The sequence below is a fragment of the Phacochoerus africanus genome, chromosome 5 (genome assembly GCF_016906955.1).
Source record: "Phacochoerus africanus isolate WHEZ1 chromosome 5, ROS_Pafr_v1, whole genome shotgun sequence".
Taxonomy (NCBI): Eukaryota; Metazoa; Chordata; class Mammalia; order Artiodactyla; family Suidae; genus Phacochoerus; species Phacochoerus africanus.
Window position 1 is genome coordinate 110,992,769 of NC_062548.1, and position 23,271 is coordinate 111,016,039.

Consider the following 23,271-nt stretch of genomic DNA (forward strand, 5'->3'; position numbering starts at 1 on the left):
CAAATGTCATTCCCAAGGGCTTGTGTAGACAAAGCCAAGAAACAACATCAGACCCTAGAAATACCAGCTGTGACTCTTCAAATATTTTTGAAATGTATAGAGCCTAAACCAACCATCAATTCAAGCCACGGTCTATTAAAAGCACTTCCAACATGCTCAGCACTGTCATCTTCCAACATAATGACCACAAAATCTTGCCGCTTTGCCAATATCAGAAGTGAGGTAACATGCATCCACTCTCAATTGCCCTGTGATTATCTGCAAAAACGAGTCTAATTAATAGATACAGCCTTTTAGCAAGCCCTAGGGTATAAAACATGGAAATTTGATATTTCATGTCATGATAAAGGCATTTTTCTTGCCAATAAAATAACACCTGAGAGGACAAAAGAAGCACCAATTTAGGAGTTTCCTTCATGGCTCAACGGTTAACCAACCCAACTAGGATCCATGAGGATGTGGGTTTGATCCCTGGCGTCACTCACTGGTTTAAGCATCCGGCGTTGCTATGAGTTGTGGTGTAGTTTGCAGATGTGGCTCGGATCTGGCGTTGCTGTGGCTGTGGCATAGGCCGGCAGCTGTGGCTCCAATTGGACCCCTAGCCTAGGAACTTCTATGTGCTATGGGTGCGGCCCTAAAAAAAAAAAAAGTACCAATTTGTTTGTAAGTGAACATGTGGAAATGACAGCCCAAAAGACCTTGGCCTGAGTATCCGGGCAGTGGGCAGGGTGACATCTGGGTCATCGCCCATTCTCTGATGTACTCTACTACAGTTTTAAGAGTCTATATTTTGATTACCCTAATGTCTCAGTCCCACAGTCTCAATCCAGGTAAAACCAGCAGTTCTTACCACCACTGGCAGAAGCCCAGGGCCATGGAGACACATTCTCTTTCACATGCAGTGCATTTCCCCTCTGGATGTTAACCCTGTCTTTACTGACCTTTTCGATTCCAAGGAAGAAAGCCCCTGCACAGTCCATCTGGCAGAAGTAGTTGGAGCCAGACCAAGTGACACCGTAGAGGTTCAGGCCCCATCACTGTGATAAGTGTGACATCTTCAGTGATAGCCTCTGCTGTTGCCACAGGTAAGGTTTGGCAAGAATGGCTATTTCAGAGTCACTGGAGACAACCAAACTCACTAACACTCAATTAAATATTTCTTAGATTATGCCAAAGGAGTATTTGAGTGGGACACACACACACACACACAAAAAAAAAAAAACCAAATGCACTTGGGACACACACACACAAAAGAAAAACCCTATTGCACTTGCAATAGGAAAATCTGGAGGCACTTGAATTTTTGTTTCATCTTGTAACGCCTGTCTAATTAAGGGGCATGTTCCCACATTTAAGAAAAAGCACATGATTTCACAAGGAGGCAAGGGCACGCCCAAGGGCATAGGAAGTGCCTGGTGTTGATGACTTATTCCACCTGAAGGAGGTCAAACTCCAGTAACTGCAACAAGCACACCCCTACAGGGCTCTCTGCTCATGAAGAAGGCAGACATCTGGTAGCTCTGGCCCTGCCTTCCCTTCCCTCATCACTGTCCAGTAGCACCTGTGCAAGAAGGCCAAGTTCACCTGGGAGGGCTCTACCCCCAAAAGCATGTGGCCTGGAGAACTGGAAAAGGGAAGAGAAGAGGGCCTCATACACACCTGAGTCCACTGTCAATGCAGCCTGGCTGACTCAGTTCTCCTGCCCACATAAGGTATAACCCAGAAGTGAGAGACCATGAGTCTTTGGCAAGGTGCTTTACATTCTTTCTTTAGACTTCTCATCTAGGTATGTAGTTTATGGACTCAATTTAGGAAAATAACCATTGTGAAAGTGTTATAACCATTCTGGCATTATCGCCCCATCACGATAAAACTAGTACTTCATCATAATTTCAGGCCTCACCCCAATAATACTCGTCATCAGGGCACAGGAGATTCTGGGGGAAACCAGGAGGAGGTTTCTAAACAGAACTTCATGTCCCAGATCCCTTAACTGAACACTAAATTCCTTTTCCACCACTGAGAAGAGGTTTTGAAAGTCTGCAGCCCAACACTACATCTCTACTTATCCACCTCTATTTTTTCTGCTATGTGGAATTGACAGGCATGACATCATCTGTTTCCCTACTTTCTCATTGGCTTCTGTATGCTGGAAATCAGGAAATATTTTTCTTCAAAGTCCAGTGACAGAAGTATTGAGACTTTTTTAAAAAGTACTTTCAGCCATGTAGTTAAGGTAATTTTCCAGTTCAGTGAGCTCACATTTTCCCTTAATTCCTCCATGACGCTTATTAAAAAAAAAAAAATTAACAAAAGCAAAGTTAATCTGTTTGGCCCTTCAGAATTGTGTGTGTGTGTGTGTGTGTGTGTGTGTGCGTGTGTGCGTTCCAGTGTTAAGGTTTAGAGCTTGAGGATGTTATTGAATTTATCTGCCAAGAGACTAATCTCCAATTAAATAATCTTTTTTCTCCAATGGTCTATTCTGTTTCTATTTTTCCTGTCCAACAAAGAACTGTTGGAACAACTTCTGGAACCTCTACAAGGATCCCAAAGTGTTCTCATGTTACTTTAACTCAGTTTTTACCCCAGAGCTTATTTACATGACTAGTGATTAAAAGAAAGAAAGGCTTTTCCAATGATATCAGGATTTCACTTCAAGCAGTGGTGCTTTTCTTCCTAACCCACATAAAGTTGATTTTCTTATATAGAATATATAATAGAGAATTTAATTCTAGTGTGCCTCTTACAGTTTTTTAAATTAAACTGTCTTTATTTTTAATTAAGGTATAGTTGCTGTACAATATTGTGTGTGTTACAGTTATACAGCACAGTGGCTTACAATTTTTAAAGTTATAGTCCATTTATAGTTATTGTAAAATATTGGTTATATTTGTCATGTTGTATAATATACCCATAGCTTAGTTTATACCTTATAGTTTGTACCTCTTGTACCTACGTTCTTTTTTTTTTTTTTTTAACTGTCATGGGATTTTATAGTTGCAAACTATGAAAGTGGGTTTGTACCTTGGCTATCTTTATCTGTGCTAGAGTGCTATACTAAAAATATTCTCTTTCTTCTGTTTACATCTACTTCAGGTTTTCTAGTATTTCTGCTCTTATTTCACCAAGGTATTTATAAGAGGAATTTTCTACTCTTGTGGCACTTGCAGTAGGAAAATCTGGAGGCACTTGAATTTTTGTTTCATCTTGTAACGCCTGTCTAATTAAGGGGCATGTTCCCACATTTAAGAAAAAGCACATGATTTCACAAGGAGGCAAGGGCACACCCAGCATGGAAGCTGGACTCTGAACCCGACATCTCACACAAGGTCTTTTCATACCATCTGGCATCATTAGGTCACTGTAAATGTTTGTTTCCAGTCATTGGGCAATAAATAAAACATGTTTGAAACAACCAAAAACCCAGATGCCAAGTAAGTCTCAAATTTAGGTCAGTGTTAAGAGAACCAATTTAAAATAAAGGACACCCTTGCACAATGGAAAAAGTGGACACATTCAATAGACTCTCTGGTGTAAAAACAGATTGGAGGGGTATTTTCTGAAATCTGGCCTCTCCTTAGAGATGAAAACGTGTCATAAAACGTTGAAGTTTTAAGCACATGCACACATGAGATTATCCTGAAAGTAGTAGGTAATTATAACTACCAAAAATGTAATTCTAATTTGGTCTATACATAGAGTAAAACCTCAGAAATGTTTTCAAATACATATGAAGTATCAGTGTTTACTCCATGCAGCACTGATACCTACCTCGGCCAAAATTATGATTTTGCAACTACTTCAAATTTGATTTACCTTCAAGAAACCAACTCCTCTTAGCCACCCTGGATGTTCTATTAGATTCGTTTCTATTCTTGTAAAACTTTAAAGTGAATTTAGCGATGCCTGTACCCAGCCTGATTCACACAGATATCAACAGTTTACATAACTTAACAACAAGAAATTATTCTTAGTTCTCTAAAAGACAAAACATCGCTTTCTACAATAGGAAAGATTTTTTTCCCCCCATTATCTGGACCCTTTCTGTCAAGGTGAAAAACACGTTAAAACATATTTCCAATCCCATTATTCCTCCTCTATTTTATAATACAAGCCAAAGAGATACCTTATTAATTTAACTATCGTCACTAGGTCTTGTCGCCGACCACTGAATTTTCTCTATTAATCTTTTCTCATTTCATCTCTAAAATGGCACTGGATTCCCTGATTGATATTCAAGAACACATCATTCTTGACATCAATCAAGATGTGACTGGTTAAAAGAAAGATGAAGCTACTCATCTTTACCTCACACTCCTCCCCCTGCAATGTGTCAGAGGGGGCATGTGTTTGATTCACCTGATTTCTGAAGGCAGCATGTTCAGAATAGCCCACCTCACCATCATCTCTCTTCTTCACAACAGTCCATAATCGAATCCTGATGCTGGACTCTCCACAGAGCCTCTGCATTCATCTCTTCATTTTCAACTCGACTTCTTCGTCTGGACCCTGGTCATTTCAAAACTGGACCAAGGCCAGTTTCTCCTCCCTGGCCTCCTGATGTCTCCCATTCTCACATCCACCCTCAACTCACCTAAAAGCCGAAACTTTAAAAATTTTCTAAAGCATCATTAAATGTATTAAGCTTGGAGCTTTTAAGATCATCTTTCAATTACATGATCCTGTTTATAAGTCTAGGGAATTCTAACATTTTCCTTTTTCTCATAAGCAATTTTCAAATACACTGAGCTAATTCAAAGAATGATAGAATAACCACTTGCCTTTCCATCTCTCAGAGTCAACAACTGTAACAATTTTGCCATATTTGTGCATAAAATGCATTTGAAAGTAAGTTATAGACATCATGGCATTTTCCACTAAAGAATAAGGACACTGTCCTACACACCTCTAATACCATTATCATACCTAAGAAATACTAATATCCAATCGATATTTAAATTTCTTCAATGATTCTTAAAATGTGTTTTAGAGCTGGGTTTTGATTTTTTAAAAAACCAAAGTATGATTTGCTTACATGTGCTGTTGTCTCTCTTTAGTCTCTTTCTGGGAAAGTCGTTCTGTGTTTTTGCGTGTGTGTGTTTGTCTATTTGTTTTTAACAATATGAATTTTTTGAAGAAACCAAGCAACAATATCCTATATTATCAATCTTTCTGATGTGAAGGAGTATATTTTTAGCTTGTTCCTTCATCCTCAATACCCCCAGCTCTAAAACACATTTTAAGAATCATTGAAGAAATTTAAATATCGATTGGATATTAGATAGTATTTCTTAGGTATGATAATGGTATTAGAGGTGTGTAGGACAGTGTCCTTATTCGTTAGTGGAAAATGCCATGATGTCTATGATTCAACTGAAACAGTTTTGGCAAGAATACTTTTAGGGTGTTGCTGTACACTTCATGCTGTCTTGCATTAGGAGGCATATAATGTCAGTCGTCCCCCTTTTAACGATTCTGAGTTTGATCATTTGTCCCAGTGGGCATCACGCTCTTTTTCTCTTCACACCAAGTGACTTAAATGGCCCTGAGCCTTGGGTTTAAAAGGCTTCCTATCTGTGCCAACACCTGCTAGGAACCCTCAACTAATTCACTCCTCTGGTCTCTTCGGAAATTTCTTCCTTACCTGTTTCTTGGAGTGCTCTCTTTCCTCCGTTTAATTATTCTCCCTCTGCTCTGTGACCTTAGTTTCCTGACCATCCATTTTCCTCTATCATCCAAGCAGTTCCTGAAATTCTATTCTGAAGCTCCCAATAATTTAACTGCATTGGCTAATGGGGACCTGCTGTGTAGCACAGGGAACTCTACCCAGTATTCTGTGATAATCTACATGGGAAAAGAATCTGAAAAAGAATGGATGTGTGTATGTGTAGAACTGAATCACTTTGTTGTACAGCAGAAATTATAACCTTGTCAATCAACTACACTTCAATAAAACTTTGAGATGATCAATCAATCAATCAATCAATCACTATTCATGTCGGGTTTTCAACCTCAAAGTTACTGCCTAATTTTGAGAATGTGTCACAGAAAAGAAACAAGGGCTATTTCTACCAATTTTGTATATGACTTCTAATGGCAATACATAAACATAGGTGCTTATTTATAAGTATGATTAAGGTCTCAATAGTTGTAATCTGCAGTTAATCAGAGTTTTTTCCCACTCTATTCCCATAAAGAGTTGTGAGTATTTATGCAGCTGTTTCTGCCATTCATTTAAAATCTGCCTGTACCTCCCTCTGCAGCTATGTTTTCAAACTAACCATTGCAAGAAAGCGTAAATATTTTCAAACACCTTTGTAGGCTACATCTTATATACAACTGACTATTTGCCAGTAAAAAATATATATATTTATATTTATATGTTTATTATTTATATATGTATATGTGTGTATACACACACACACACACACACACACACACACACACACACATAAGGCCTGGATCATCCTAACTGCACAAATTCATCAGGCAATCATAGGCATTCAGCAACATTTCTCACTAATGCTGAAAATGTTTTCTCAAAACAAGTCTTATTTTGAAGCTGTGTATTAGTGACTACGCATGCAAAATGAATTAAGAATTGAGATCACTGCCTGGATAATTTAGACCAAAAGTCAGAGAAGGATCCAGATAAGGCAAAAGGTGTTCCACCAAGTTTGAACTACTTGGGTAACTTCACCAATTACCCAATTCATGTGGATTGTATAGTCTACCTTAGGCTCAAAAATAAATAATTTGTTTACATTCTTTCTAATTAGCAATCATTTGCCTGCTATTATAGGTAGGAAAATAGCAAGTCTATTGACACATCATTTTCTTGCTTTTTACTGTCTATGTTCCAACTTGGAAACTAAGGAGAAAGATACTGAGCACAGAATCTTAAAAGGAGTTCCCATCGTGGCTCAGCAGAAATGAATCTGACTAGCATCCATGAAGACACAGGTTTGATCCCTGGTCTCACTCAGTGTGTTAAGGATCCAGCATTGCTGTGACCTGTGGTGTAGGTTACAGACGCAGCTCAGATCTGACATTGCTGTGGCTGTGGTATAGGCCGGCAGCTATAGCTCTGAGTCGACCTCTAGCCTGAGAACCTCCATACACCGTGGGTGCAGCTCTAAAGGACAAAGAAAAAAGGACTTGCTTTTTTCTTTCTCATGGTCAACTGAAGCTGGAATGACTAAACAATGCAAACAGCACCAAATTCATCCTCCTTCTCCAATGTCTGTCCAGGGCAAACTGTGCAGCACATGAAGTTTACTTCACCCCCAAGGGCCCTAGAGAAAAAAACCTGTCCTTAGCACAATAATCCAGTCTTTGCTTCTAAGCTAAATGTAAACCAATGATGTTCCTTCTCCAAAAAGCATTTTCCTAAATTTGGTCTTCAACTGAGGAATGAAAATATACCTTCCAGTCAGCATTTCAAGCCCCTGTAGGCAGATCAGGGTCATGTGGGGAGATTGAGCCTTCCCTGCTTACTGAAGTTACATGATGTAAGGTATCACATGCTCTATTTTTAGGTTTGAATCTGTCAAGAAGTAAGCATCTTCTAACTATTTGCATAGTTCTGTAAAGTTTACAAGCATGTCACAGTACCTTGTCTAATCCTAATCAAGTCCCAAAGTCTTGTCTCCTACAAATAAGAAAGCTGGTTCCCTGCCACCAAGTGCTGATCTCATGTCTCTAGCCCAGGTCTCCTAACTCCCCATGGCTGGTCTTTCCATTCTGGTCTACAAACTAATTTTGCTTCTTCATCTAGAAGAAAGAGGATGACCCTACCATGGACTTGTCTGGCACCTAAAAAATTTTGAAAGTAAGACTGACTGATTTGATTACTAACAAATATTTCACACATAAAATATTTTTTGAATATTCAGGTAACAACAGGAATGGTAAATATATTTCTATTCTTCTCACAGGGGCTTCAAACCATAATCGAGTGATAGAAGAACCACAGGACAAAGCTGTCATTGTCACATAACCCAAAACAGGAAGCATCAAGTGATTGGGTTAGGGGAACCAATGTTTTTATATTGCTTTTACTATGCCCATTCAATGATGAGTTTTTAAGAAAACTCAACCTCTCTCACTTAATGATATAAAGACTTGAATTTGCCCATAAATCCAATGATACTTAAAATGCATTTCAAACAACTCATGCATTGTAATTCTAGTTATGAATTTTATAAGAAAAGATTATTATCATTGTATGATTGGTTCAAAACTCAACTGTACCCACTAACCTGCAAACTACTGAAAAAAAGGCAGAATATATCTCATGTACCATATCTCACACCTGATGCATTTTATGCACAGAACATCGTAACTGAAGAAACATGAACAGGCAATCATGGACTTCCAGCAGCATTTCTGGCAGTTCAATACTTACAATTATCTTAGAGCGCTCACAAACACTTCCAAATATCTTACAATGCTTACAATTATTTTATATATTAGGGGTTGGCCGACCTTACAGCCCTTTATCCATAAAGGGCTTTGCAGACCATTTCAGGCATATCAGATCATAGGATCTCATTCAAAGTATATAGCTCTTCTTTCAACAGCGTGAAAGCAGGCACAGACAATATATAAATGAGTGGATATGGCTGCATTTCAATAAAGCTTTCCACGGTGAGTTTGCCAATCGCTTCTATGAAAAACTCATTTTGCCAAGTCTTTTCTACTAAAATGAGACTCTTTCTAGACCACATCACTAAAACCAGCTGAGCAAGTTTGCTTACCTGTGATCCAACGGTTTCCTGGAAGCACCGGCCAAGCTGCGTCTTAGCAGCCACAGGATAGACATGAGGAATGACTTGCTGGTGGGAGTATGAGGAATGGACCGTCTGGGTCTTCTGGACAGGAAGCCCTTGGTAAGAGACTTGGGACTGGCCTGGTTGAGCTTCTTTTACCTTCTGGCCTGGTGGGCCATCAATTCTAGAAACCTGATGGATCTGGACTGAAGCCTCAGGAGGGTGCTTCACATGGATATTGACTATGTTGGGAGGAAATTTCACTAAAACAGATTGGGAAGAAAACGCCTCAGTCGGTCATAAATAACTAACATGCACATCAGAAATAAAGAATATTTTCACACTGGTCAGCAGAAAATTAAATCTTAGACATACACATATACGTATATATCTTATACATAGGAATAATTATATGTTTATAGTGAATATAGAGTTTTGCTGCATAGCCATCAAAATTCTTGAGAGTAAAATGGTACACTCAAAAATTAAACCTGAATTTATTTTAAATAAAACTGCTTTCATGCAGAAGAATAAACGCACTCACAGTAATAGATTCATGAGACAAAATTTTTTTCAGGAGAGTCATAAAACTATGACATTCATCCTGCTTGTGGTCAAACATATCATCAAATGAGAGTAATAAGGACTCATGAATTTGGTTACCTTGAAATTTCTCAAAGTTTCCATCATAGAAAGTTCAGGATTTACAACACAATTTCACAAAGCATAGCTCTCTTACCCTGAAACATGGTGTACATACTTTTGTGCTTCTTGTGACACACACAAAATACCAGAGGGCATTTTTTACCTGTATTTGCTTTCTCTGCATCTCTCAAACAGATTTCATCTTCTGATGCTAATATTCGGATTTTAAAGGCTAAGAGCCGGCAACACTTCTCTGACCCCCTTTTTAAAAATTATGCATGTGTAAGAGATGCCAGGTTTAAAAGAATGAATTAGTCATAGAACTTCTGAGCTCCAAGTGACCTAGTTTACCTTCCTCTACAGATGAATAACTTGAAACCCAGGGAGGTTATAGATTGTTTAGAACTATTACCAAGTGCTCTTCAACTACAAAATAGACTTGGTCTTCATTTTGCAAGTACTGTGTGATCTTACTAGTTTACGATCATCTGGGCAGAACACCGTCTTGTCCATCTTTCCATTTCCCAGGCCCTGACAAAATCATACCAGAGAAAGATGGGCTTCACTTTCTGATTTCCTAGATACCAATTTTCAGCAGCCTGGAAAGCACCGTCACCATGTACTTAGACCCACATTCTGTTCTCCTACCAGCCTTTCAGACACTTGGCTTCGGCATGGGTTTGGCAGTTCTGATGGAGTTCTGATGAATGTGAAAAATCAAAGTAATCAGCTTACCTTTGACTCCTTGCTGGCTCGTCATGGTCAGAGGCAAGGTATGTGTCGAGTGGACAACATGTGTTCCCAATGCCTTGCCTGACTGCTGGGATTGCTGGTAAAGTTTAGGCACGCTGGCACCATGGACCGGGATCTGACAAAGCTTCCCAGTGAAATTTGGAGGGCACTGGCATTTGTCCCTTGAACTGCACTGGCCTCCATTCATACATGGAAGATGGCAGATCACTGTACAGAAAATGTGGAGAGTTGGTTATTTCTCAAAGGCTAAATAACAATCAACCCACTAAACTTCCCCAAAGCCCAGACATCATGTTCCCAATGACTTGAGAAACAGTTAACAAAGGAGAAACTACACCATGACAAAAATATTTTCCGTTTTTTACTATCTTTTTCTTTCCGCTTTACGTAGGTCTTTTAGCTCTCCAATTGCTTGTGGTTGTTCACCCCCTATGATGGAAAAGAATGTATATATAAAGTAGCCACTCATACGATAGGAGAGAGAGTCTCTTCAGCCAAATGGTATTGGGAAAGTTGTAGAGGTGAGTGTAAATCAATAAAGTTAGAACACATCTTCTGACTACGCACAGAAAATAGACTCAAAATGGCTTAAACACAAATATAAGACATGACTCCTAGAAGAGTCTAGGCAGAGAATTCTCTGACATGAACTTTATGAATATTTCCTTAGGTCATTCTCCCAGGCAATAGAAATAAATAGCCATTTCTCCAAAGAAGTACAAATGGCCAATATACACATGAAAAAAATGCTCAATATCACTAATTATTAGATAAATGCAAATTAAGACAAAAATGAATTAGCACCTCATACCAGTTAGAATGGCCATCACTAAAACATCTACAAATAGCAAATGCTGAAGAGGGTGTGGAGAAAAAGGAACCCTCCTACACTACTGGTGGGAATTTAAGTCGGTACCACCACTGTGAAGAACAGTATGGAGGTTCCTCAGAAAACAAGACAGAGTTACCATATGATGCAGCAATCCCACTCCTGGGCATGTATCTGGATAAAACTATAATTCAGAAAGATACATGTACCCGTATGTTCACTGCAGCACTATTCACATTAGCAAAAACATGGAAACGACCTAAATGTCCATTGACAGATGAATGTATGCAGAAGATATGGTACACATATACAGTGGAATAGTACTCAGTCATAAAAAAAGAAAGAGATAACGCATGCATTTGCAGCAACACAAATGCAACTAGAGATTATCATACTAAGTGAAGTCAGAAAGACAAAGACAAATGCCATATGATATGACTTATATGTGGAATCTAAAAAGTGACACCATAAAACCTATCTAAGAAACAGACTCACAGACATAGAGAACAAACTTGTGGTTGCCAAGAGGGGGAGGGTTGGGGGAGAGGTAGAGTGGGAGGTTGGGGTTAGCAGATGTAAGCCATTACACATGAAGATGATATTCAATAAGACCCTACTATATACAGCACAGAGAACTATCTTCAATGTCCTATGATAAATTATAATGGAAAGGAATATTTTTAAAAACAGAGAAAAAATAAAGTAGCCATTCAGGATATATCTCTTGCATTCTTTAATTACTGTGTTTTCCCACTTAATTACAAATTTATTAACTGTCTCAGATTATAAACTCCTTGGGAAAAAAGAATATGCCTAGTTTAATGACCTTTACAGTTTCCACACCTGGAATTCGGCCTGGCACATGGTGGACATTAAATATTTCTTCAAAGAATAAACAAATGAGAGTGCTAAAAACATATTGGTTGAGAATTTTCTCTATTTAAGACACTGAACTAAGTGCTACCCAGAATAAGACAGTAGAATAGTTTGAATCCTGCTTTACAGGAATGTGCAATCTCACTGGGATAACAACACCACTGTGAAACCTAGAAGTAGCAGAGTAATTAAGAGTTGGGAATTTCATTTATTTAGAATAGGAAAGATAAAAGGACACGTGTGGGCGAAGAATTTTAAGAGGAGTTTTAAATTCAGGCTAAATTCAGCTTATGGAAAACCTGTTTATCACTAATGAATTCTTCCTCTCAGCCCTTAAACTGATCAGATTTCTGGAAGCTTAAAAAAAACAGCCCCGTAATTCCATTTTCTTCCAGCTTCTACTCTGTTTATATCTTCTCCTCCATGACCAAACTTCACAGAAGCAGCATCCATCCACTTCTCCATTCACTACCAACTAACACGGGCCAGGTTGTGTGTTCCTCGCTCTCACCCAAACTCCTCTTATTCGGGCACTAAGGGTCACCATGCTGCTAAATCCAGTGGATGGATTTCAGTCTTCCCTTGGTTTCTGTGCCATCTCACCCATCTATTTTTCTCTCTCCTTTGCGCTCACTGTATCTTAATATTCTTAGCAGACCCTGCGCTTTATTTGTCCTTAAAATCTGATGTGCTTGGAGTTCCCGTCGTGGTGCAGTGGTTAATGAATCTGACTAGGAACCATGAGGTTGCGGGTTCGGTCCCTGCCCTTGCTCAGTGGGTTAAGGATCCGGCGTTGCCATGAGCTGTGGTGTAGGTTGCAGCCGCAGCTTGGATCTCGCGTTGCTGTGGCTCTGGCGTAGGCCAGTGGCTACAGTTCCAATTAGACCCCTAGCCTGGGAACCTCCATATGCCACGAGAGCAGCCCAAGAAATAGCAAAAAGACAAAAAAAAATCTGATGTGCTTTAAGATTTGGTCTTAAAATCCTCTGCTTTATTAACTTGACACACACTTCCGCTGATTTCACTCTATCATATGCTGATATCACCCAAATTTATATTTCTTGGCCAAAGCTTTCTGTAGCCCTCCACACTGTCTACTACTGTTTATCTTCTGTAGATATTCCACAGGCATCTCAAAGTGTAGAATGTCCCCTATCGAGCTTCATCGTCTTCCCCCGACATCTCCATTCACTGAATGGCCTTTAACAGAAACCTGAGGGCTGCACAAACCTTTCACCCACCCAGACACTTAGTCCTCGAATTCCTCCCTTCTAAACATTCATCAAATATGCTCAACAGTTTTCTCATCACAGGGATCCTGTTCTCTCTGAAACATTCCCTTCAATCCACCTTCACTGAACTTTATTCAGTTTCTCTGAGGACAGGGCCCTCTCACCCCCTCAATTTTCTTTTACACTGTGTCCTTGGCCTGGAACATTCTTTCCATTCGCCGCCCTCACCTATCTAACTCCTACTCACCTTTTAGATCCTGCTTAAACCTCACTTCCCTGGAAGATTTTTCAATGGGCCCCTCATCTAGGTTCAGTGCCTCTCCTTGGTGCTTCCAATGGCCTCTCATCCACTGCCCACCATGCTGCTCGCCATACTGCATTACAGTCATCTGACTACTTCTCTGTGCACCTCTCTCAGCTAGAGGTCTGAGAAGTCAGGGACTCTAATGTTTTACCACTAGCAGATAGTTCAGCTCCTGGAAAAAAAAATCTGCAGTTCAAAAAAAAAAAAAATACTGGATGAAAGAATAAACATTTATGGCTACCACTTCATCAAATGCCATTCTAGGTACTATATAGAAGAAAGTAAAAGCTACTGGAGCTATTAGACAATACATGATAACCAAAAATACAGATCAGCAAATAAGTAACATTGGAAAATATAAAATGAAAAATCTGTGGAACTTCGGAGAAAAGAAAAGTCACTTCTGGGAAGTCGAAATAGACTTTACTGGAGAAATAATTGATGGGAAGTCTTTGAAGCTGGGCAGGATTCAGAAAAACAGAAAAGACTGCATCCTATGAGGATAGTGTCTCAAAAAAATAGGGAGGTGGGCCTATTTGGGAAATAATGAGAAAGGCTGTCTTGTCAAAACCCAGGTTCCTGATGGGTGGGGTCAGGTGATAAACTGGAAGATGCAGGCTTGAGTCAGTCAACGGACAAAGGCCTAAAAAAGAGTTTGGCTTTTATTCTATAATTAGTAAGTTATTTTGGAGACAGCAAGGAGAGAATTTTCCAGGAAGATTACTCTTATGATGACATGAAGCAGTAGCTGGAAAGGAGAGGGACCTAGGTGGTAAAGTCAGAGAGGAGATTATTCAAATAACTGAAAGACAAGTTGAAAACATATGAATCAGGATGACGGCAATAAGAATTGAAAGAAAGATGAATATTATGACAGACAGGAAATCAGTGCAACATGGAGATGGAACGCAGGAAGTAAACAGTTGGCCAAAGAAGAGAGGAGACAGTAAAGAAAAAGGAAAGAGCTGAAAAAACGACCAAGGTGATCACCTAGAACTATGTCCAGTGTCTGACTATGTGGCAGGTGAAGTCAAAACTGCGCATGCTGGAGGTGGCAAATGGAGATTCTGGAATATGTTTCCTCCAGGGCCAGATCCACACTAAGGTGCTGGGTAAGAAGAGCCAAAGATGACTTCAAGGTTGAGTCAAAGACTTCATACCTCCCAGTTCAATTCTGAACTGAATTTGTAAATCCTAGTTCAGCTACCCTGGATGGGTCCAGTGTGTAATGAGCAAGGGCACAAAGAGCCTGGCCAAGATTTAAAAGTACTACAAATAATTTATAATTGGCATGCAAGCACTCCACCCTTAGCATGGTTCCAATATGCATGAATTTCAGCTAACAGTGTAGTTAAATAACACCACTCTCCCAGGAACATGGTTCAAACTTCAGTTGCCACCATATTAACTAGGGAATCACATAAAGCACAAACTTTACTGCTAGCCCTTTGGTCCACAATCCACCCCATCAATAACAGGTGTGCATCATGATCAGTAACCAATTACATCACTTCCTTCAGAGTCTGTTGGTGATTAATCCCAGCATGTCTGTTATTCAGTTCATGCACAGACAGCAAAGCAGGTAGTTGTGTTGCCTCCTCATTTCACATTGATAAACTCAGATGACATTTCATAGAAGTGTAGACTCAAAAGGACCAAGGAAAGAGAAAGCACAGCAAAGAAATGGAAAGTGGTAACACTGGAAGCGATATTGGAAAGTGGTTGTGATGGAGGATAAAGATGGCCCAGAGAAAATAATGTTAAAGGAACTCTCAGATATTCCGCAACTTTGAAAGCACAAAGGGAACGATCTTAGCAGCAGATCCAGACTTGTAAAAGAGTCTCAGTTCACTAAGGCGAAGAAAAGATGTTCCACATTATAAGGTAGAGGAGGGGAAAGCAAAAATGTTCAAACTACTCTTCGCCAGTTCTGCTCAAAGAAATGAAACACTTTAATTCTTGGTGTTCCTAACATTTTAAATTACAGGGCACTAGATAAATATTAGCTTTACTATTTTTTCCTTTCTCTATATAAATATAAGCTACAGTAAAAGAATTTTAATGTTTTGACAAAAAAAATTTTATAAAGGTCATGGAAGTAGTAATTTTCCCATTGATCATTAGGATCCTTTTGCACAGTTACAGCCGCATGGTCACATTTATGATCCTACACCACCAAGCTAAGAGGTCTGCCTACAATCTATACTAAAATAACTTCATCTATGTTACCCTCTTTTTCACAAAGCAGCTTTTATTTCTAGTATCAATAGCAGATTTTTGCAATCTAATTTGAATTTAATTAGTTTTATTTAAATCTATTTTTAAACCTCTGCAATAGCTTCCTCACAAATGTCTCAAGGACTGTACTGGTCTAATTGGATGCAACAATAATCCCAGAACAGAACTCTAATAACCCTGTGTCTCTCTGGCCATAAAGGAAACAGTTTCTGCTTGACTTATTCCAACCAATAACAGGCCACTATTTATAACCATTTATGAATGAGAAATAAAATTCCAATTCGCCTGGTCCGGCAGTTTCACAAAATCTAAATTACAATATAAAACTCTGCCTCAGCTCGCTCACTATGCACTGAGTCCTCTGTGGCAGGTGATCTTTTTAAAGTGAAATGGTCTTTTATGTCAAAGAAAACAAATTTAAAAATCAACCTACAAAGGTTAAGGATTTCACTATGAATAGTTTCTTTCTGTTTCAAAAGTTCATGCCAGTATCAAAACATCGGCTGGTGATATACAGCCTGTGCTGCCAGTGTTATATAAATCTTTCTTGACACGTGAAGAGGAAAAAGAATAAGTTATCTTTAAGGCTGGCTTGAGAAGCCTGTGGTATGCTGGTTGTACGTCTAGCTATGGCACATATATTTTAGAATATATAACTGGAAGGTGTAATGTAGAATGCTGGCTGAGAAATTCCACAAACTTGTCAGCCTGACATCTTGCTGGCCATCATCATAATTCACCACATTGCATCATATGGCCACCTGGGACCTACTGCAAACAAGAGGTATATGGGCCTTCAGCCTGTTATTCCAGAAAGTGTAATTTTATGACAACCGCTCCAAGTATCTCAAGGTACAACTATAAAAGGCCACAATGAGCAAAAGGATTCAGGCTGGAAGAAAAAGTTGGAGGGTTTAAATATACCCAGCATTTTGGCGCATTCCACCATTCATGCTGGTCGATAAAACAACTTGCAGAACTCAAGAAACTGTGTTGACAGGACACTATTCAGTTGATGCCACAGCCTGGAACTTAGCTTAAGTGAATAGATATTGACTTGTACGCAAATGTGGGCAAAGGGAATTTTTCTACAGAATTGGGCTCTAAAAAGCTAGACTCTCATTCATCCCTGCTATCTTAGCTGACTATAGAAACAGTTCAGCTGCTTGTCTCCAAAAGGTGCTCTAAGAATGGGCTCAACTGTCCGACGACACCTCGGCCCTTCCACCCAGCCTCTTGCTTTGTGTGCCAGCAGACAGACTGTTTCAAGTTATTCTGGCTACAGCAGAACAGGGAAAACCAACCTCCATCTGAAGGAAAACCTTCATCTGTCATTTTGCAGAATAGACACTCACAGGATTTTGATTTAAAGAGCTATTTCCACTTTCCCACTTGTCTCTGATTAGGAGAATAAAGTTCCCTTAAAGGCTCTCAGCATTTTTGTCATTATCCCTTGAAGGGTGAAAAGAAAGCAATAATATTTTTACAAGGTACAAGTTATCACTTTATTTCTTGCCTAAACATACCTGCACACCACCCTCTTTAAAAGGGTACCCTTAAGATTTTACTCTGCCAGAAGATGGATTCATAATGTGGCTGTTTAAAGCTTTGAGATGGCAAGTACGTCAGTTAATAACTAAATGCTGCAGCAAATGATCGCTCACATAAAAAACCTTCCCCACTTTTTAAAAACCTGCATGCTTGCCTTTTAATTCAGTATGCATCACATCTCCAACAACAACAAAAAAATTATAAGTGAAACAAATGGAGCCGAAAGCCAAGATGGAGGTCACGTCCTTATGGATCAAGGACAGAGGAAGTGAGAAGGACTAGTCCTATGCATGAACCAAGGAAGTACAGAGATGAGTACGTATTTACTAAAATCGAGCTTTGGGTTTTAATTTTTTTTTTTGAATGCATACTTATTGTTGCACTCCAAAACTGCTTACAGCCAATTCTTTTGTATTGTTTTATTTTGTATTTTTTTAATTAAAGTATAGTGGATTTACAATGTTGTGCCAATTTCTGATGTACAGTCAAGCAACTCAGTCCCTCATATACATACATCCTCTTTCTTATATTATCTTCCATCATGGTCTATCCCAAGAGGCTGGATATAGCTCCCCGTGCTGTACAATAGAACCTCATTTCTAGCCAATTCTTGATTATCTACCTGTTAACTTATACTGAACTAAGCCTACATCTGAGACAGAGCAGTCTGGAACAACCTGCCCAAGGGGGTGACAATGATCTAAACCTAAAAGGAGAAGTGCAGTGATGTGCAAGTTGGCAGAAGAATGCTTGCAGAGGGGAGTTCCCGATGTGATGCAGCGGAAACGAATCTGACTAGGAACCATGAAGTTGCAGGCTTGATCGCTGGCCTCGCTCAGTGGGTTGAGGATCCAGCATTGCCGTGAGCTATGGTGTAGGCTGCAGATGCAGCTCAGATCTGGCATTGCTGTGGCTGTGGTGTAGGCCAGCAGCTATAACCTCCGATTAGACCCCCAGCCTGGGAACCTACATATGCTGCGGGTGCGGCCCTAAAACGACAAAAAGACTAAAAATTTTAAAAAAATTAAAAAAAAAAAGGAGTTCCCGTTGTGGCGCAGTGGTTAACGAATCCGACTAGGAACCATGAGGTTGGGGGTTCGGTCCCTGCCCTTGCTCAGTGGGTTAACGATCCGGCGTTGCCGTGAGCTGTGGTGTAGGTTGCAGACGCGGCTCGGATCCCGCGTTGCTGTGGCTCTGGCGTAGGCCGGTGGCTACAGCTCCGATTCAACCCCTAGCCTGGGAACCTCCATATGCCAAGGGAGCGGCCTGAGAAATAGCAACAACAACAACAACAACAACAAAAAAGACAAAAGACAAAAAAAAATTAAAAAAAAAAAAGAATGCATGCAGAGGGAGAAATAACAGGAGCTAAGATCTTGAGGTGAGACAGAGTTTAGGAAGGCCTAGAAACAGAAACAAGGCTGATGTGGCAGGAATGTCACAGGAAAGGAGGAAGTGAGAAAAGTCGGGTGGAGAGACAGACCAGGGCCAGATTCCTGTTTCTTTCCACAAGGATATTGGGCAGCCTATAAAAGCAGATCCAGTAACACAGGAAAAGAAGTACGTGTCAAAACTGAGGACCAGGATAGATTATGAACCACAGGAGACAGAACCAAGGGAAGAGAAAGAACAAGGATAAATAAGGGTAAGTAGAATTACCTATTGCATACACATGAACTGTGCACTGTAAACTTGGATTTCAGTTCTTGGACCTCATTTTGCATTTTTGAATAACGGTTTAGCCAGACCCAAGTTAAATTCTGCAAAGTTTAAGACTTATTAAATAATCATTCCACAGGTAAGAGAATTTTTTAAAAGGCTTTATATAATGATTACATATGGGCATGATCATTGTAGTGGACTGAATCAGGGTCTCCCAAAAGATATGCCCTAATGCCCAGACTCTGTGATTACTTCCTGTGATGGATGAGTGAATACAACCTGACATGGCAAAAAAAAAAAAAGTGACTGTGAGTAGAGGGACTTGGGTTTTCCAGGTGAACTCCCATTTCAATGCCAATGTCATCCTAAGAGGCCCAGGGAGGTTTGATAGAACAGGAAGAGGCAGTGTGACCTGGACAGAGATGGGAAACATGAGGCCAGAAGCCAAAGAATAGCAACAGCTATGAGAAGGGGTGAGAGCAAGGAAAGGACCCAAGGACCCTCCTCTAAAGTCTCCAGAGAGGGAATGGCCCTGCCTATGCCTTGATTTTGACCTTCTGGTCTCCAGAGCTGAGAGATAACAGATTTCTATTTTTTAAGTGGAAGAAAAAAAAGGCTAGAAGGATTTTTTTTTTTAATGTGTGAGAGAAGAGACTAGTGTTCTTCATAGTACATGTAAAAGGGAAAAAACTAGTCTAAAGAAATCTTGGGGCAAAGGTAAAATGCTAAAAGCTAAAAACGCACCCACCATCCTCTTTCTGGCCATAGACAATCTCTTTGTTTCACCTGTTCTGGAAATTAAGATGATCTTTTCCTCCCATCCCCATCTATCAAATACTAAAGTACACTGGACTAGAATGAAAGGAAACACACATTTCAACAAATGCAAAATCTCAACCTTAATACAAACAAAAATCACACAAATCGAATTCTTAATGCCGGTGTGCATTAGTGCAAGCTTGAGTAGCATGTTCTGTTTATAATCCAGGAGATAGGAAGCCTCCCATCCACATGCACACAGGAGCTTCCAATCTGGGATGAGCCATTCATCATCTCCACTTTGTTTATGGCTTTCTGCTCACTGACCATCCACCTCAACATAGCTGCAGGCTATCTAATTTGGTCAACTTTTATACTTTGCATAAACTAAGGAGCTTCTTATATCAACCAAGTCACAAAATTCCACTTTATACCCTTCACCCACCGAAGCTCTCAGTAATTCCCAAACCCAGGGCTCTTTCACCCTCAGGAATAACACAGCAACATCTGCAGGCTCCAGAGTAAACACACCAACCCACATACCTTGCGGTACCTGGCAAATCATCTTACTTTGTGGATCACTGCCCCTCCCCCTACAAAAGGGGGTGGGCCAGTGGTACAATCCATAGTTTCCTTCCTATTCCCGACATTATGGTTCTCAAAACACATGACAAAGATGGTATATACACTGCAATTCAGACTTCCTCATCTCATCTAATGTGACTGGCATGACTTAAGTTTTAAATTAGATACAGGTCCAGCCACTTGCCATTTGTGAAGAAGGACTGGGGGTCATCTCTTAAGTGGTATGCTTTGTTTTTATTTTCAGATATAATCAGACACCGATTCAAACATCGGTTTCCTACATAATGACTAAGCTAGTCAATAAAATGCTCAAAGGTTTATGAAAAGCTGACTTCACTGGCGAGAATTATGTGAACATACCAAACTGGGGAAATGATAGTGCTGTACATTAATGGACAGTAAAAAAAAAAAAAAGAAAAAAAAAAAAGAAAAAGGTTTCATAAAAATGATGACATGCTTCACCCCAGGTATAAAAGGTATGGAGGCCATACCTTTTACAACGGTCTCACTGTAACTATCTTTAGAGACGCAACATCATTTTAGCTGTTGTAGCCTGGCATTTTCTTTAATATCATTGCAAAATTCTTTCTCAAAACCCAAGTAATACCACCTAAGCTATATACACTAAAAATAAGTTTAAAAAACTTATCGCACCACTACAATTTGCAAACTGGCTCTAGAAATCAAGTTCATACTCTCCCCAAGTTCATTAATTTCTGCTTGTTATTTATTTATTCCTGAGCCTTCAGGACAGGATTTGAGAACAATCTAAATTTAGAATTTTTAAATATTTGCAAAGTCAAAACCTCGACATACATATCTAACTTGAGAGCACAAAACTGCCCTAAAACCTCCTGGCTTCATAGCCAGTCCAAATTCTTGCAGCTCTTTCAACTCTGGTCCAAATATGGCCTCTGATAAAGAAACTTTCCTTCAAAGAAAGGAGGAAGCTGAGTAAGAAGAATTCTAGAAGCATTTGCAAAATGGGGAATATCTAATATAATTTCTGTATCATTTATCAATCTGCCTTATTATCATTATTTTTTGCTTCTTTTCTTCCTACTAGATTTTTAATACGGTAGGAAAGAGGCCAGGATGTTTCCATCTTTGCGTGCCCCCCATACTTCATAACACATCATTTTGCAGACAAGAACTCAACATAAAAATGTTGCCATTATAATACTACCCAGCCATAAAAAAGAATGAAATAGGAGTTCCCATCACGGCTCAGTGGTTAATGAATCTGACTACAAACCATGAGGTTGCGGGCTCAATTCCTGGCCTTGCTCAGTGGGTTAAGAATCCGCCATTGCCATAAGCTGTGGTGTAGGTCACAGATGCGGCTCGGATCCCGCATTGCTGTGGCTCTGGTGTAGGCCAGCAGCTACAGATCCGATTAGACCCCTAGCCTGGGAACCTCCATGTGCCATGGGAGTGGCCCTAGAAAAGGCAAAAAGACAAAAAAAAATACCACTTGCAGCAACTTGGATGCAGCTAGAGGTTATCATACTAAGTCAAGAAAGTCAGAAAGAGAAGGACAAATACCATATGATACCACTTATATGTGGAATCTAAAATAGGGCACAAGTGAACCTATCCACAAAACCGAAACAGACTCACAGACATGGAGAACACACTTGTGGTTACCAAGGGAGGGGGAGAGGCAGTGGGATGGACTGGGAGTTGGGGTTAATAGATACAAACTATTACATTTAGAACAGATAGACAGTAAAGTCCCACTGTATAGCACAGGGAACTATATATGATTGAAAATGATATTTAAAAAAAAGAATGTATATATACATATGACTGAGTCACTTTACTGTACAGCAGAAATTGGCACAACACTGTAAATCGACTATACTTTAATATAAAAAAATGTTGCCATTAAATCCCTACAAGTTCCAGATGGAAAAATATGCAGGATCTACCTCTTGTAACAAACACTATTTTTCTGATGCCATTTAACTTCAGCCTGCACAAATAGCCCTCAACTTCTGATGTGGTTAGGTCTCAACAAACCTCTCTTCAGTTGAGAATATCAAAAGTCAAAAAGGTATTTAATATACCTAACCTACCAACCATTCTAGTTGACCTTCACCTTAAATTTGCTCAGAGCACTTACAGTTGGACAACATTGTCTAACATGAGGACTACTTTATATAAAGCACTGGATATCATGGAATTGACCAAATACTGTACTAAAAGTGAAAAACAGAATGGTTGCATGGGTACAGAAGGGCTGTGGATATTGCTTGTTGACCCTTGTGACAAGGTGGCTGACTGGGAGCTCCAACGGTTGCTACCACCTAGCCTCACAAGAGGATCTTACAGACTATCACTAGTCCAGAAAAGATCAAAATTCAAAGTATGGTTTCGAATGAATGCATACAGCTTCCACACCATCAAAAAGTCGAACCACTGGAAGCTGGGGACTACCTTACTAAAGCCATAGTTTCCAAACTATGCTCCTTAAAGCACTATGGTTTTCCCAGAGGTGCTAAAAAGGACCTGCTAAGCCTAATCCAAACCACCTTATTCTACAGACAAAGAACGAGCTACAAAAATTGTGTGTGCTTAGGATTCATGGACAGGTTGTGCCAGAAATGGGATGAGAGGCCAGGTTTCCTACACCCTGGTCCAGTGCTCTTTCCCACATAGCTCTGATAATGGAAGGACCAAGACATGGCCTTCAAGTCTCAAAACACAGTCTGGTTCCAAGTCTTCTTTCCTTCCTTCTTCCACAGAAACATATGTTTCATAACTGGTCACCAGGTGTGCTAATGGAGCCCCAACGTAGATGGAGGTATGGCCACTTGCAGATCAGGTACACTCATGAACTTTTCCAGGGATCGAAATACATGAGTTGAAACCTATTGAGATTTCCTGTTTTCTAATAGAAGGATGCAGGAGTTTTCTGGGACACACATTAGAGGAAGAGTAGGAGCTTAGTCAAGAACCATTACAGGAAAAAGGAGCTGAATGGCATGTGTTGTAAGGCACAGAGAACATTTCCATCATTTCAGGAAGGGCTATTACCCTCTGCTGGTCATCACCTGACCCCTG

The 23,271-nt window shown here is 39.8% G+C and overlaps 1 protein-coding gene across 12 annotated transcripts in view; it reads right to left on the reverse strand.

Moving 5' to 3' along the window:
- LTBP1 (latent transforming growth factor beta binding protein 1) overlaps window positions 1–23,271 on the reverse strand; it is a 420,392-nt gene that overhangs the window by 188,751 nt on the left and 208,370 nt on the right. For all 12 annotated transcript variants that reach the window (XM_047782305.1, XM_047782306.1, XM_047782304.1 and 9 more), the window contains 2 exons: window positions 10,152–10,376; window positions 8,760–9,034 (listed from right to left, as the gene is read on the reverse strand). In XM_047782305.1, coding sequence (XP_047638261.1) covers window positions 8,760–9,034; window positions 10,152–10,376 — 500 coding nt within the window. The remainder of the gene's footprint in view (window positions 1–8,759; window positions 9,035–10,151; window positions 10,377–23,271) is intronic.